This window comes from Manacus candei, unplaced genomic scaffold (assembly GCF_025592945.1).
Source record: "Manacus candei isolate 608988 ecotype Guabito, Panama unplaced genomic scaffold, ASM2559294v1 h1tg000015l, whole genome shotgun sequence".
Taxonomy (NCBI): Eukaryota; Metazoa; Chordata; class Aves; order Passeriformes; family Pipridae; genus Manacus; species Manacus candei.
In genome coordinates, this window is record NW_026138063.1 from 20,881,756 (window position 1) to 20,895,702 (window position 13,947).

General features: G+C 45.1%; 2 protein-coding genes across 5 annotated transcripts in view; both read right to left on the reverse strand.

Annotated features, from left to right (window-relative positions):
- The window catches only part of LOC127468692 (transcription cofactor HES-6-like), a 182,725-nt gene that overhangs the window by 102,530 nt on the left and 66,248 nt on the right, over positions 1-13,947 (reverse strand). The gene's annotated exons all lie outside the window — the stretch shown is intronic.
- LOC127468688 (G-protein coupled receptor 55-like) lies at positions 8,846-12,500 on the reverse strand. Of its 4 annotated transcripts, none has more exons than XM_051782085.1 (3): positions 12,383-12,500; positions 10,801-11,006; positions 8,846-10,067 (listed from the first exon to the last, which is right to left on the reverse strand). In XM_051782085.1, coding segments are annotated over exons 2-3 (957 nt in total). In that variant the 5' UTR covers positions 10,802-11,006; positions 12,383-12,500; the 3' UTR covers positions 8,846-9,111. The 4 variants fall into 4 exon arrangements, with proteins under 4 accessions (XP_051638045.1, XP_051638047.1, XP_051638046.1 ...); XM_051782087.1 differs by having other exon boundaries at positions 10,801-10,993; positions 12,383-12,450; XM_051782086.1 differs by lacking the exon at positions 12,383-12,500 and adding an exon at positions 11,089-11,204.

Sequence of the window (13,947 nt, forward strand, 5' to 3'; positions counted from 1 at the left end):
AGGAAGTACAATTTGTTCCCAAGCATTTTGCTGCCATGGTTCAGAGTTCCACCCGGGACATTATAAGTGTAAGTATTGTGGATGATGTCATGGCTTCCCAGAGAAGAAAAGGCATGTTTGAGCAGCTGTGTAATCAACAAAAATAGCTTCTAAGGTTAGTGTCCCAGGTCTCAGGTAAATGGCCCGTTTCTTGCTCTTTTGGCTAGTACAATTCCTGGTGGGGGCATTCGTGTCCCAGTGGAACCATTGAGGTGCTGCAGGGAACGTTTTCTGGATTAAATGAACAGAAAGCAGTTTGAGGGGACAGTCTCTAACACATATGGGTTGGGCTTTACTGAATATTTTCAACTAATAAATCATAGTGTAAAAAGGTGGGTGGAAACAGCTAAACTTCCTGATGTTAAGCTGAAGCATTTGTTTTAATATTTTAGTAATTAGGTTATTATTTCTTGTTTTGAAACAATTTTTATCTAAAAATGACAAATTAAAATGGTTAAGTGACATGGGAATAAATGAAACGCTGTTCGTTTTGTGTTAAACATTTATGTTGACCAAAATGTCTACAAAACAGCGTGCAGTCTTACTTGCCAGCAGGGCCTAATGAGACTGAAAATGGGACTGGAACTTGAAGCAATATTTGGACCATGCACCTTGTCATACTTAATTTAGGAGCCTTTGATTCCTAGAGAGTAATGGCATCTCTAGAGAATACCTTTGATTGCTCAGTTTAGGAGTTCCTGCATACCCGAGTCTCCTGAGTTAGACAGCGTGGACACCCTTGTTTGCCACATATTTTAAATGACTCGCATTTTTTTAAAATGAGACTGACTTTAGGACAGGGTGACACTGGCTGTTGCTTTTCATGTCTGCTGTGTACACAACCCCTTGTATGCTGGACATTTGTGCTTCTCTGCCTGAGAGTAGATCTGCTTCCTCTGGAACACAGCTGGCTCTGACTTGCTGTGTCTGCAGGTGAGGAGGTAAGTGCTGAGCAGAAATCGTGTCCCTGCGTGCTGGCTTGTGGCTGCTGCTTTTGGTCTCTGATGTATCTGAGGAAAATCTCTTGATGTAGGTTGGAGCCTCCTCCACAGCAGCTTCAGCTGATCACTAAGTGACCTTTCCTATACCCATAGTCTCCTTTCATATAGTCCCTTTTCCACAGGGTCCTCACAGGTGGGTCTCATGGGGCAGAGCTTTCCCCGCCGCAGGGGAATATCCAAAGCAGAGCAGGGAGGTGCATCCCAGAGCCCCTGCCCTGAGCCATCTGTCACGGGGCTGTCACTAGTGGCCTGCTGGAGGCAGCAGGAGGATGCTGCAGAGGTGATACAACATGTAGGGCAGCCTTGCCACCGAGACTGATTCTATAGGCTTGGCACCTCTTGTGTAGGCAGGTCACATTAGAGGCCTGGCAGGAGCTGGGTGCATCAGGCAGGGAGAGCACATGGTGCAGGGGCTGCCTGACAACTACCAGCACTTCAACTCCTTCTCTCTTATTAAAATCTTAGACGAAGTGGGTGGGTTGAACAATCAAAAATAAGCTGTTTCCTCAACTTTACTGAAAAAATTTGCTCTGGGAGTATTATTATTCATGGCGAATATGGAAGGTGTTTGTGCCAGCTCTAATTAACTGCTCTTGGTAGCACAAAGATGTTCTCCAGTGAAAGCCAGTACGTTAGTCTATTCATTTGGATTAATTAATGTGAAAAGGCCAAGTATGTAATTTCATACTTGAACTTTTAGATCCATATTTGAATTGAATTAAAATCAGGTTATGCGATGATTGAATAGTCTCCTGGTTTGACTGGGGAAAGCAGTTTCAAAAAAGAAGACAACTTACTGTTGAAGAAAACCTCTGAAATTAAAATTTATCTTCTTTTCATGAGATTTCACTAGGATGTCACTCTGTTCCCCCAATTGTTATTCATGGAGTAACTTGTTCTCAGTAAAGTAACAGGGAAGAAAGGCTTTGTATTAGGCCTCAGTTAATTTCTCCCCCTTTTCAGATGGTGATTGTGTGATTGCCACTGCTAGAACGGCAGTCAATCCTCATGAGTCATTCTCCCTTTTCCAGAAGTTTGTTCATGTAAAACTCAAAGAAGCAGCTATAAGCTGACTAGTTCTCTGGGTACACAGAGCTGCCATCTGAAAATGCCTCTGTGTCAGCAGTGTTGTCAGAGCAATACCTTCTGCAGAGGTTTTGGGGGGTGCAGCCTGCTCCTGAGCCTTAGGTATCTTCTCCTGCAGTGTGGCTGGGTCTGATGGAAATCAGGAGGTCTGGGAAGCGTGCCTGTGGGCTAGTGGGCACTCACTTAGCAATGCACATCAAGAAATTTGGCAAGCTGGATTTGAGAAATAAAAGATTTACAGCTCAGTGTTATTAAACCAGCATCACCATGTTAATAGTCTCTATGGGGGTGTACTGGAAAGTACAGACCAATGTTACCCTTTAGGGACAGACTTGGACCTGACACGTACAGGCTGGCTTTGCAATGAGTTGTGACTGGCTTTGCATGGGCACCTGCAGCCCCAGCTCCTAGGAAGGGAGGCAGGGGAGGTTGTGTGGGTTGGCAGACCCATGCTGCCAGTTTGCTCCTGTCACAGGTTGTGCAGCCGATTGCTTTTGGTTTTGTAATGACTTAAGCAAGACCTCAGAGCGAGATAGGACTGTCAGACCAGCTGTGGGGAAAGGGACTGGGGCGGGGGAGCTCAGTGTGTTGGACTGGATGCTGGCTCCAAACTTCAGAAAGCACTCCCCATCCTTGTCCTTCCCCAGCACTACTGAAGGCTCCTTGCATTCTAAGGAGCTTTGAGTATATGTTCCAGATGCCCCTCTGGATCTGGCATGGTATGTGGGCAGCTTGCCATAGGGCACATACCACAAGGGGTTGCAGTAGAATGCCTCCGAGGCTGCCCATGGGGTAAGAGTTGGTAACACAACCTCCTCCTGAAAAACTAACAGCACGCCCAGCTATTGAGCAATGCTGGAAAAATCCCACGGCACCACACTCAGCACCTGTTTGTGCACAGGTCCCTGTGATGTGAACGTGGCAGACACGGAGCAGGCAATGAATGTGGCTGGGAACAGCAAACAGGTGATTTGCCACTCCATGGCTGGCAGTAAATGTTTAAAGGTGTTGTGTTTCCCCTTGTGGGCAGCGTGGTTGTGAAACTGTTCCCCAAGTCAGGGTCTGGGTCAGGGCAAATGGTGAATGGCAGCCGTTTTGGGGCAGACTGTTGCATTTGCCTCTGTCATGCTGGGTGGTGACTGTTGGGAATGAGCAGTGAGCCCCATCCAAAGCCCTGGCACCTTGGCTGGCTGTGTGCTGCCTCCCTCGCCTGCCAGCCACAGAGACTTAAAGACTTAAGTAGGTCTTTATTAAGCACTTTGTTGTATTTTGGGGACAGGCACTTTGTTGTATTTTGGGGACAGGTGCCTGTTCAGAGGGTCACAGCTGTCAGTCTCGCCTCTGCTTGAGCCTAGGACCTGGGAAGGAAATGTGGGCCAATTAAGCACATTTTGTCTCCTGCCCTACTTTAATTTCCATTCAGTTGAAGACATCCAGGTCCCCGGCACTGCCAGGAGGGGCTCCTCTCGTGGCAACAGCAGGCTAGGGAAAAAGAATTGCCTGATCAAAGTGCTTTGAGAAGCATTTTGCTGTGTTTGGAAAGGAGGCATTTAAAACTGACACTCATCCACCTCTCCAAGAAAAATGAATGCTACAGAAGTACAGACAGTTGCAATGTAGCTTGAGCCCCTCTGAAGCACAAAGCAGGTTTGCAATAAGCCTTTTGGACCAGCCCTTTCTGAGCTTTATATCAGCTTTAAAAAAACATTTCAGTTAAAATGTCATGGATAGAAAAGCTTACTCTTTCTCCTTGACCAAGTATTTTAGTGTTAGCCCATGAAATGCGTGAGAAAACAATGATGAAACTCAAACTGAGTTGCCTTTATAACAGCAGGTACCAAATATCAAATGGCTGCTTGAAATGTTAAGTCAGGAGAGGAAGGCATGGCAATTCTCTAATGAGGTTTGCAAAGGAAATGCACTTTGCTTTCATTCAGTGCTTTTGGTGAAGTTGTTTAATTGCAATAAAAGGTAAATATTTGGTATCAGTCTCCTTGACAACACGAGTTCATGTGGTGTAGCTGTTCCTGAAGCGCTGTCTCTGCAAGAGCAGCATGTTGTGCTCACCCATATAGGGACTTGGTGGGTCTTCCCATCTTCAAGGCTCTTCCCTTCTTTCCCCAGATTTTTCATTAGTAGCAAGTGCTCCACTGTTTTTGCTGGAAGGGCAGCGCCGTGGGGGGCTGTTTGCAGGAGCTGTAAAATCGATTCGTGCCTTCTTAATATTTGCAGCTCTCAGTGTGTTCAGTTCATTTGCTGTGACACCTGTGGGCAGCATAATCTTAGCCCCGTGCAGCTGTAGTGGAGTAGCCTGGAGTAGGCTTGGCTAAAAAGAGTGATTTTCCAAGCAAGGAGAAGGTTCTCAGTGTCTGCTGCCTGCTTCTGAGGGCTTGGTGACTGCCCCCCTCATGCTCCAGTCCCAGGCAGCGAGCAGGGCCTGGTGTTCCATGGTGTGTGTGGTTCTTGCTGGAATGAGCATGTTATTAGCTCATCGAATGACACCCTCACTCGGCAGGTTTCCTGGCTGGGCTGCTGCCACTCACCCAGATGGAAGGTGCTGGATGGTGACTGATGTGGACAGCGCTGAGGGGAGACCGGAGCAGCTACTGGGACCTGTGTGCCCACACCTCCATCCTCCCCTCATGGGGGTTTACACTCACTTGGGTCCATGTCCTGGCACTCACCCGAACACACAGTAAGTGATGGAAGCTTAAACTAGTATTTTGATGTCCAATGCCACGTTGTTCCCTCACAGAGGTGAGGCCCCAGGGGCAGCCGTTTGTCTCTGGAGCTGTGAGTTTTTCTGTGCAAAGTCCTCCCTGGGCACAGGGAGCGTTTAAAAGTAACACTGCTTTTCTGACCGAAACCGGTTTGAATTTGGCAAATGGCTTTGAGGGGAGAAAAGTTAAATTCTTTGCTGGATCCACGTTTAAAATAAACCCTTCTGCCACTGCATTGAGGCACAGCCTGCCAGCGGCTGGGCCTGCCCTCATGGTTCCCTGGGCTCCTGTGGGGAGTCATTGCAAAAACAAGACGCCAGACTATCTCATCGAGCTGAAATCCTGAATGTGGTGGTATATTTGGGGAAGTATTTAAGAGTGGTTGGGGCTTTTTATTTTATTTTATTTTATTTTATTTTATTTTGTTTTGTTTTGTTTCTAAAACAAACCAAACCAGCCTTAAGGGGAGGGAAGCACTGTAAGGTCCTCACACCATGGCAGCAGGAGGTGGAGGAGGATTGGGCTGGGGCTGCAACCTGTGCTCAGGGATGTGTGGCACCACAAAGCGTGGCAGTGCTTTGTCATTTGTCATCGCTTTGTCACTTAAAAAGATGTGGTAAAAGAAGTGGATGGCATGGTTGGAGTCAAACCTGCAAGCCCTTCCTGATGGCAGTGTTTGATTTAATATGCTCTTGCTGTGTTCTGGTGTCAGTGGAGCAAGAAAGCAAAAACAAAACAAAAGACAAAAAACAAACAAACAAACAAACAAACAAACAAAAAAACCCCTCTCTCTCATGTCATCACAATTTACCTAAAAAGCTGTCACTGTATATACCTTTTCCTGCGGTTTTCCCTCTGTGGCAGTAGAAGGCTGGATTTTCCCCCATAGATGTAGCAATGCTCTGCACAAGGTCTTAAATTCTCTCCCCTTTCTGCTGCAGGTGTGCACTGTGCCCCGCTGCTTGTCAGTTCACTGTGCCTGTGCCAAGGTGCTCCCTCAGGCTTCTGTTGTCTCCTACCACAAGCCTTTGCTGGTGCTTGCTCACCTTGAGTCTAGGGTGCTGTTGCCAAGATCTTCCAAAGGAGCTTTTCACAGCCAGCACCTGCCAAGGAGAGCTGCTGGCATTGCCACCACTCTTCTTTTCAATGCATTTTTCTTCTTTTAGTTTTTATTCTTTCTTTCTCCTTTAAAAGCTTAGTAAGAGATGCTGAAATTTGTTCCCCTCTGAGGGTGTGAATAGGAACTAAGTGACAATAACAAAGATAAAGGATTGGATTTTTGATTGGCAAAAAGTGGGAGAGAGATTTGGGATTTTTTCCAAAGTTGTGTTGTGACAGATGTATGTGGGCATCCCAAGGCAAGTGACACAGGCTAATTTGAGGGAGCAATAACCCATAATAGCATGGACTATAAAAATTATTTTAATGATGTGATTATGTCCAGAAATGAAATCTGGGATAAGACTCAGTGATACTGCTTGATCTCTGCCCTGTTTTTCCAAAACTAGGGAATATATTTTTCTAACCTCTGTATTTTGTGTTGCAAAGGAGAAGGGCATTAATGGTCTTGCTATTGCTACTGAGTGTGGTGTTAAGTTCTGCCTTGCCATTATAGCATGGAGTGGGTTACAAATGCAAATGTGTCCAGCCCATTGCTTTATCTCTTCCCACTCTTGATAGCCTAAATGTGTTTTTTTCTGAGGAATCATAAGGCATAAGGTGTGATAGGCTGTGGGTTTGAATTAAGTGTGATCTGGCTCCTTTGGTATGATTTCTGCAGTGAGAGATGGGTAGGAGTGAGATGGGCCAGGAATATCCCATCCCTGTCCCATTCAGCATTGGAAGCTGGGTGAGATACCACAGGGCACCTCAAATGGGAGCAAACAGCCCCTGTCACACAGTGGGGTCCTACCCAAGGTCCCACCAGGTCTCTGTCAGCCACAGGCAGGAGCAGCAGCAAGAGTTGAGCTCAGAGTGAAAGCTCAGGCTTTCTTTTATCTTCTCTCTGATCACACAAAATGGTCTATGGGACATGTTTATTATTAATACCAAGGTATTTTTACTCTGCATGAGGGAAACAAACCTGCAGGGTTTTTACTGCCATGCCAACCTTGCTCTGTCAAAAGTCACAGTCCTTTATTTCTGCCCCCTTCCACCTGCAACTTTTTCAAACCACTGCACTTCCTATTAGCATGAATGAAGTCAGATGAGCCTCTGCTATCTGCAATGTCTCGTGCTTTCTTTCCTAAGCTCCTCTTTAAACTGATAAACTGTTTCAGACAGTGTCCTTCACTGTCTCAGTGATGATGGCTGGCCCAGGTTGTATGCTGGTCTTTGGGAGGTGGCTTTACTTGTAGTCACAAAGTTAATACTTAACCCAGGAATGGTCAGGATTGCGTTGGTGTACTCTGAAGTGTAATCTAAACTGGATTTCCTGGGTTTGTAACACTTAGTTTTGGATTCACAATTGCCTGCCAGTGTTTATAACCCTAAACTGCTGATACTTGCTTTCAAATATAATCCCAGTTTAATGCCCTTTTTGTCTTGGAATAGAGAGAAGGATTAATAGGAAACTAGCATACAGCAGACATGAGGTTTTACATTGTTTGGTGTCTGCAAATGGCACCGATTCAGCTTTTCTTCCTGGGAAACATTTCTGATTACTCATAGATTTTCGGTTGTGTCAGTATCCCACAGCAACTTTTTTATCACATTAGAAAAATGTGGTAAATGCCATTCTTATGGAGTGACAGTGTATAAAATCAGAATAAGAAGAATAAATGAGATAAAATGAAGGAGGTGCCCTTTGCCTTTCAAGGTAGCTGAAGACACTGATTCATCAGTTTGTTGCTATGGTAGATGTTTCTCAGTAGCAAGAAACCTGATGGAGGGAGAAGTCTCAGCTTTGCTAAAGGATGCAGTTTCTCCAAAAACCTGAAGACAGAGGCATGTGGAAGGAAAGGAAGGATGAAGACAGGGATGAGTAAGGCAAGCTGGAGCACTTGATTGAATTGTAGCTTTGCACTGGCCCACTGCATCACAGATGTGATAATGCTCATGGTAAATAATTTGTTCCATTCACTGTATGTGAACATCTTTCACAAAACATAAAAAGTGAACTTTTAAACTTTTTTTAAATTCCTAATATAGTGAAATGTATATTTCTGCGTGCCTGGTACCTGTACTAATTCTTTCTATTTGGGAGATGAATGCTTTGGTTGGGATTTGGTTTGCCCAAAGGGTGTAGTTCCTCAGCAAAGCAGCTTCACCAACTCCCATACCCAGCTTTCAAGGCTGGTTTAAACCTTTTCACTTTCCCTTTTCAAATGCAAAAAGAAGTGCAAGTAGAAAAAGTGCTCCATAATAGCTCTCTAGCCCCTATTGTCATTCTTTCAGAACAAAGTAATGATTTTAAGCTTAGAACTGTGTGTTAGGAATGAGTCCTCAGTTCTCAGGGGTGAATCATTTCTGAACAAATCTTTGGGTTTTGCTTTCTTTTTACTTAATATGAATTTCAGGTTTTCAGATTTTTCCCTTTATTTTTTAGCATTTTATATCTTTAATATTCTTTTGGTGCAAAGAGGAGTCTGTGCAGTCTCACTGGATACCCCATGTCAAGATTTGGGTATAAAGCCCTGCAAATGAAAAAGCTGTTGCAATTACCCACCTGAGCAAAGAAGGGATCAGATCACACCAGATTTGACCTGAACAGTGAATGCTCAGAGGCCCAGAAGCAATAAGATCCAGCAGGGAACTTCTGAGTAGAAAATGTTGCCTTTGCAGAATTATAATTTATCCCAGGAATCTAGAATGAAAGTCATCTCTGTGTCCTGATAATTAGTGCTCTCTTAGAGCTGGCAGAGGCACTGGGGGCCATGTGTAGGCAGAGGCAGGGAACTCCAACAGTGGTTGTCTGTGGTGGTCAGGTATGAGCTTTTTACACACCTCAGCCTGCTTGTTTCCAAGCAGGCTGAGGTGTGTAAAAAATCAATGGCCAGAATCATTGGAGAAATGGGAGAGGCTTGGAAGAAATAAAAAGAAATACTTCTTTTTACCCATAAATAGTAGCAGAAAACATTATGGAAGGAAATAAAAAAAAGTTAGGAGCAGTCTCCTGGAAATGGGCTTAGTTCTATTTTTTTAATGAAATATTTTCAGAACTGAATATTTCAAGCAAATGGCTTAGGTAAGAAGTTCAGGACCCTGCACTTTCCGTGAAAGCCTCACCACACATCATCCCAAGTAACTAACATGCAGTATGTAAATCAAGGCTTTGGCCTGACTCTTCTTTCCGTGTTTTGCGATGGTTCCTCCAAGGACTCCTTTAAAACAAAGTAATAACACACGCCATCCAGACAGCAGTTCAGGTTTGCCCAGCAAAGGGTAATCTGAACGACATCTCGCAGCACTTTTTGAAAACTGATGTGGATGATGTTTCTCTTCACCAAGAAGTACACGAAGTATGCCACGTGGTAAGGGGTGAAGCAGACCAAAAACGCCACGAGGTTTGTCACCACGATCCTCTCTGCTCTGGTGATGTGTGTCTGGGGGTTGTCTGGATCTCTGTGCCTTCTCAGGCACCTGACAGTTTGGGCAGTGCAGAACGTCATGGCTGCCATGCTGCCAAAGAAGATGGTCTCCAAGGTGCTGAACAGGCCTTTGTCCGCCCATGTCCTCGGGGAGAAGTTATGGAAGCAGGATGAGATGTCTTGGCCCTTTTCATGCAATTGGGATGTAGAGACTGTCCCCACCGAGGTGCCCAGGCAGACAACAGCACAGACCATGGCAGCTTTCCTGATGGATCTCAGGGAGGGGGCTGTGAAGGGGTGCTGGATAGCGATGTACCGGTCCACGCAGATGCAGAGGGAGATGAGAATGCTGCCATACATGTTTACAAAGTAAAGACTCTCCAAGGCGGAGCAAAACACAGACCCCAAGTTCCACTTGTCCTGACGGTGGTAGGAAATGATTTTAAAAGGAAGAGTAAACAACAGCAAAGTATCCAGGAATATAAGGGCTATCATGTAGACTGTAGATTCTGACAGCTTTTTAACCTTAAAAAAGAGTAACAACAGAGCCATCACATTGAACAGCAATCCCAGGCTAAATGTGGGGATGTACATGATGAACTGGAACCATTCCACAGTAGCGCTGATATTGCTCTTGTCATGGGTGTCATTCATAACTCCAGGTATGCTGGAAGAGAAGAAAATCACCTTCACTGCAAGGAAGGATGAAGACACGGTACAAAGGTCAGTGAGGTCTCTATGTGTCCACAGACTTGGAGATGCTTTTTTTCCCCTCTCAGGGTGCTCTGTACTGAATTGCAGCTCCCGGTAACATGGAGCTGCTCAGTGTCAAGGGGTCTTGGGGCAAACCTGTGCCTGAAGGAGGAGCTGGGATTTCTGGGGTCCAAGCCTCACTTGCACTGTCACCTGTTATCCCTAACTGCGCCATGATTTAGTCTAGGCAGAGTATAGATGTGACGGCACCATCCCCTTGCAGTGATACAATCTCTTTGCAGAACCGAGGTAGCAGCCCCCGATTTTGGTGTTTTTTGGATTGTGAGAGTGGAGACAATTATTTGGATCTGTTTTCCTGCATCAAGCTATCATAAGAGACCTTGGGAAGCCAAGACCACGAGGGTCTCCCATGTTTGTTAATGTGAAGATCCCACACAGCCACTGCCATCCCACACCCTCTCCCACCACCCCTGGGCAAAGACTGACTGTGATTACCTTTGGCCCTTCTACAAACTGTCTAAAAGCAGCAGGCAGGAAGCTTCAAATAGGCTATTTCCAGCAGAAGTTAAGTCATTAGTAGAAGGATGAGATTTAAGAACCCAAGCTTTTGTCTAAATCAGCCAGAGCTACCACAGCAGAGACAGGGTTGCAGGAAACATGCATCTGGATTCTCCTCTGCAAGGAGAGGACTTAAAGTGTGGAGGTACTTACTCTCTGAGCTGGGGTCACGGAGCAATTATCTTCTTTAGAGGAAGGGTGCTGGCTTGATCCTGCACTCAGACTCTCCTGATAAGGACTGGGAAGGCGCTCATTGGTTTCTGCCATGCTTGTCTCAGCTGGAATCACAAATGCCCAGGAATACCTCGTCCTTTTCTCCAGCCGGTTCCATGACAGCAAATGTAACCTGTGAATAAAGCCTGTCAGAGATCTTTCTGTCAGTGCCAGAAATTGCTTTTGACTGCTGTTCTCTAATTGTTATTACTTCAAAACATGAGTTACTAATTTTGAGGCAGTTCCATTTCGGACTTGTCAACCAGTTTTCAACCGTGCAGTCGAAGTTTCTGTTCTGCAGATCAAGTCATCTGACTATTTCAGAGGTAAGCAGTCCCTTGCTGTGGTTTGAGAGAGATTAGTATCAGCAAAAAGGAAATTTATTTCTTTGTTCCTTAAGGACGCACTCATGCCGGGTAAATGATTCTGTGAATTACTGGCTCACATGACGGAAATAAAAAAACCAGCTCCAGAAACCCAGCCTGAGGAGGAGAATGGGAGCAGGCAGGGCTGGGGGTGCAGGGTCAGGTGCAGGGATCCATCCGTCTGCAGCTCCTGTTGTGCTGTAGCAGGTACAGGTTTCATTCACTGTGAAGCACAACCAGCCTCCTTGCAGAGCACCACTGCCTGTGAGGTGTGGGGAGCTGTGGCTCAGTGGGGCAGCAGCCTTGTCAGCAGGGCCTGCTCTGCTGCAAGGGACTGAGGGGAGGCTGGAGGCAAATAATGACATTTCCTTGCCCAAATAACAAAGGACAAGGAAACCTGAGCTTGTGAAGCACTTGGGGCTCTGACTGGCTGGAGAGGAGAAGCACTCCTTGCTGTGCTGCAGGTTGTTCAGCGTCTGGGAGTTAAACCCACAGAGCTGTAAAGGTTTTGGGAGCTGAGTTGGGTCCCTGAACCTCAGAACTCAGGTAGCCCATGACAGACAAGGGCAGTGATACTGCCCAATATAAAAGCATCACCAAAACTTGGACAGACAATGTGCTGCTCTCCTGCTGAGTCACCTTCATGAAGTGAGTCTAGTGCAGGGCGGAAACCTATTACAGAGAGCCAAAGGGAGAAGAAGTTAATTAAGGAATTATTAAAAAGTAATAAATGCTGACAAAGTTCTTTACTTCAGTGCCTCCCTAGGAGATTTCATTAGTACTTTCCTTTTTCTTCAGACTTGTTTGTAATTTGTTTGTTTGATAGTGTGTCCAGGAAATTCTGGGTCTAGAGAAATAGAATTTCAGCTTCTCACCAAGATGTTTAGCTAAGAAAATTCTAGTTATGATTAAAAGCATTTCAGACTAGAGTCTCTTGTGTAGATTTTAAAAAAAAATCCCAAACAAACAAACAACAAAAAAATGGTATTTAAAGCACAAATGCAAAAGGCAGCTTTGTCCAGTCTTTAAAAAAGAGTAGCTATGATATAAGCAAAACAAGTTATGTAAAATATACTTAGTTTTCAGATCCTGTAGCAAAAGGAAAGCTTTTAAGGCAAGGTTTTGCAATAGTGAAATATTCTCTCTTGTCATCTTACCTTTGGACTGTCTCTAGCTTTGGATGTTGAACTTTTCTCCTTCTCAGCTTGTAGAATTCTGGAGTCTTGTGTTTTCTTTCAAGACAGTGGAGTGAACTGCATACAAAGCAGCTGCTGGTCAGGATGTCAGAAAGCACGAGGTGCTGCTGCTTTTTGTTTTGTCGCAAATTTCCATTACCACATTGGCCTCCCCACGCTGTGCCTGCGTGCACGTACTATGTACATAGAATGTCACACAGCTCATTTAAGGATGCAAATACATGGCTTTGTGGGTCTAACCTCTGAGTCACCCATTAAAATGAGTCTCCAGTAACAGAGAAGGAAATGCTGGCCCTACGGACCTTTCTCTGTTGTTGGTTTTTTTTTCAGCAAGACATGATTTTATTGATTGTCTGAAACATCCACGGGTAGTGCTGGCTGTCAAAATGTGCTTTAAGCTAAATCCTGAGCTATCACTGTCATTGTTTCCCCCTCTTTTCATTATATCAAAAAGGAAAAAGAAATTGTTGATTTTCAGTGGTAGGTTCAATTCAAGCTGATATTTTAAAAGAGTCAAGAGTTACTCTTAAATCTGTTTGTACTCAGAGGGAACAGGGAATATACCCATGGAGAGTGTCAGGTGCTGATTTTGTTCAGGGAGGAAGGAGAAAAAAGGTATTTTTTTTCCCCATTGTATGTGTGTTTGCAATGTTCTTACCAAAAGGGGAAAGAAAGGCCAGAGGTGTAGTTTTGCTTGATCCTCTGCATGCTCCTTAAGTACTTGAAAACTGAGGATTATAGTGACTAAATTAAAACTGTGCATCTGTGAAAGAGATAGGGGGATGGGAGATGGGAGAAGAAATAGTACTTGGGGTTCCCCTATGATATTTTAGTTGCAATTATCCTACCTAAGGAATAAAAAGAAACATCGCCAAAAGGAAAAAAACAAGACAGAAGGTTTGGGTGAATAATACCTTATCTCATTCCTCAGCTAGGTTTCACTTCTGTGTATCTAGTGGTGGTTTTGTGACCATGGCTGCTTTCTGGATATTAACAAAAAACCCCACAGAGCACAGGCAGGTACCACCACCATGAAGAGGCATGTTGGGGGCTGAGCCACCCTGGGTGGTGGGAACTAAGGTTACTGTCAACATGGACATAAACCCAGCTGCCAGAGCACTCTGTGTTCCTGCCCTGGTCTGGGGTTTGCAAATGCCAGTTCTGATAGTGCCACCAAGGCTCAGAGTGGATGCTCTCTCTTCCCTGTTCAAGGTTTTCCTCTCACACGCTTGGAGCTTTCTTTTCTATTTTATACTCATATTCTGATGCCACCTAAGCACTGCCCCCCTCACCAGGGGCTGCCCTGGGTGTGCTTGCTGCACAGAACCCTGGGTGGCTGCACATCTGGAGAAAGATGCTTTGAAAAAGAGAGGATGAGGAAGCAGCAATGCCAGGGTTAGCCTAGCCACCACCAGCAACTGGTCTGCTTTTTTTCCCCTAGCAATATGCTTGTGAGTTTTTTAGGGAAGAGGATGAGGAGAAAGGGCCAGGAAGGCATGCAGTGGGTCCAAAAGCACTTGGGACAA